The sequence below is a fragment of the Aristolochia californica genome, unplaced genomic scaffold (assembly GCF_029961685.1).
Source record: "Aristolochia californica isolate CCGP_79_NKW_82.1479 unplaced genomic scaffold, dmAriCali1.0.hap1 SCAF_2, whole genome shotgun sequence".
Classification (NCBI taxonomy): Eukaryota; Viridiplantae; Streptophyta; class Magnoliopsida; order Piperales; family Aristolochiaceae; genus Aristolochia; species Aristolochia californica.
In genome coordinates, this window is record NW_027181881.1 from 39,696,859 (window position 1) to 39,698,613 (window position 1,755).

At 43.7% G+C, this 1,755-nt stretch overlaps 1 protein-coding gene across 1 annotated transcript; it reads right to left on the bottom strand.

Moving 5' to 3' along the window:
* Window positions 1-261: 261 nt before the first annotated feature.
* Window positions 262-606, bottom strand: LOC137955047 (nuclear pore complex protein NUP98A-like). Its single transcript, XM_068801923.1, has one exon. It carries the CDS (start codon window positions 604-606, stop codon window positions 262-264), a length of 345 nt encoding a protein of 114 aa, XP_068658024.1.
* Between the last annotated feature and the right edge of the window lie 1,149 nt (window positions 607-1,755).

The following is a 1,755-nucleotide window of genomic DNA, read 5'->3' on the forward strand; positions in this document are numbered from 1 at the left end:
CCACTCTTGGTAAAAGTCTTTTACACAAACCTTGAGATAGATGAAATCACCCCATGCACCTTGAGGCTAACGAGTTACGTCATCCTTGGAACAACGCCTACTAGATTGGCCAAGTTTCACTTGAAACTACAAGCTAGACGGACAGACAACCAAATTTTCAACAGTGTAGGTCAACAAGGCAATCCTCCCTTTGCTTCTCTACATCAATCTGTGTTATCCTGTTACACAACAATCATAATTTCACTTTGACACGGGCAGCACCTATAAGGAAGCTTCATCCCCGGAATCATTGCGGCTGAAGTGTTTAACTGTAAATTTCCACTCCCCTCTCACTGGGTCATAAGAAGCAAACTCAGCACCCTGGTCCTTAGCTTTCTTCTTCAGCATTTCCTTGTATTTTTCCACCTTTGGGTCGTTTGTGTATTGTTGACCAGTTTTCTTATTAAGGCATAAAATGTTGAGAAGAGTGACCTTCGCAAGATTGTTAAGGCTCTGGCCCGCTAAAGGTTTCTTGATTTCATCCATGTAAACTATAACCTCTTTGTTATTGAATTCTGTGACGCCCTCTAAGCCAAGCACTCCAACATTGGTGTGAACAAGTCTCATTCTTTTGGCTCTACATCAAGTCCAACATTTGGTAGCACAGACGCTGTGTTTGGGTCATCAAGCACACTGGTGTTTGCTTCCTTAGCTACCCCTGCTTTTGGTGAATCTAGTACTCCTATTTTTGGATCTTCTGGTGCCACTGCCTTTGGGTCATTGCGTACACCTGCATTTGGAGCTTCTTCTACACCACCTTTTGGTGCTTCAAGCACCCCATCTTTTAGCTTTGGCTTTACATTTGCTTTTGCCCAATCAAATTCCACATTTCGGAACACTCTATTTGGCACTATATCTTCACCCTTTGGTGTCCAAAATTCTCTTTTTGGAGCCCAACCATCAAAAACCATTTTTGGCAATCCTGGTATTGGCAAGTCAGCCTTTGGGAGTCAGCATGACAAAAGGAGAGCTGCACCATATATACCAACAACTGAGGTGGATAGCGGCAGAGGAACACAACCAACCTGCAAACTTGAGTCTATATCAGATAGGCCTGTTTACAAACAAAAGAGTCATGAAGAATTACAATGGGAAGACTATAAACTAGGAGACAAAAGTGGGCCAAATCCTGCTAGTCGGCCTATAAGTGGAATTGTCGTCTTTGAAGAAATGGGGTTGGTTGAAGAAGTGCAAGAGAAGGGGTTTGCACTTGTTTGACAGAACATGCTTACTATGCCAAATTGGCTTGACTGTGCAGGTGCACTAAAACCAACTCCACTTGTAGGTTGTCTGGCAGGATTTGGGCCACCTTTGTCACCTAGTTGATAGTCTTCCCATCGTAATTCTTCGTGACACTTGTCTTTGTAAAAAGGCATAGCTTATATAGACTCCAGTTTTCCAGTTGGATGTGTTCCACTACCCCCCAACCACCTCAGCTATTGGGGTATATTGGTTCAACTTTGCTTCTAGCACCCTGACACCCTAAGGCAGAAAGGCCAAAACCATGATTACCAAAAGTGGTTGTTGTTGGCTGGGCACCAAAAGGAGAATTTTTGGCACAAAAGGGAGAAGGCATCGTGCCAAGAGTGCACCCAAATGTGGAACTTGATTGAGCAAAAGCGGGTGCAAAGCCAAAGCTAAAAGATGGGGTTCTTGAAGCACCAAAAGCTGCTGTAGAAGAAGTTCCAAATGCAGGATTACTCAATGATCCAAAGG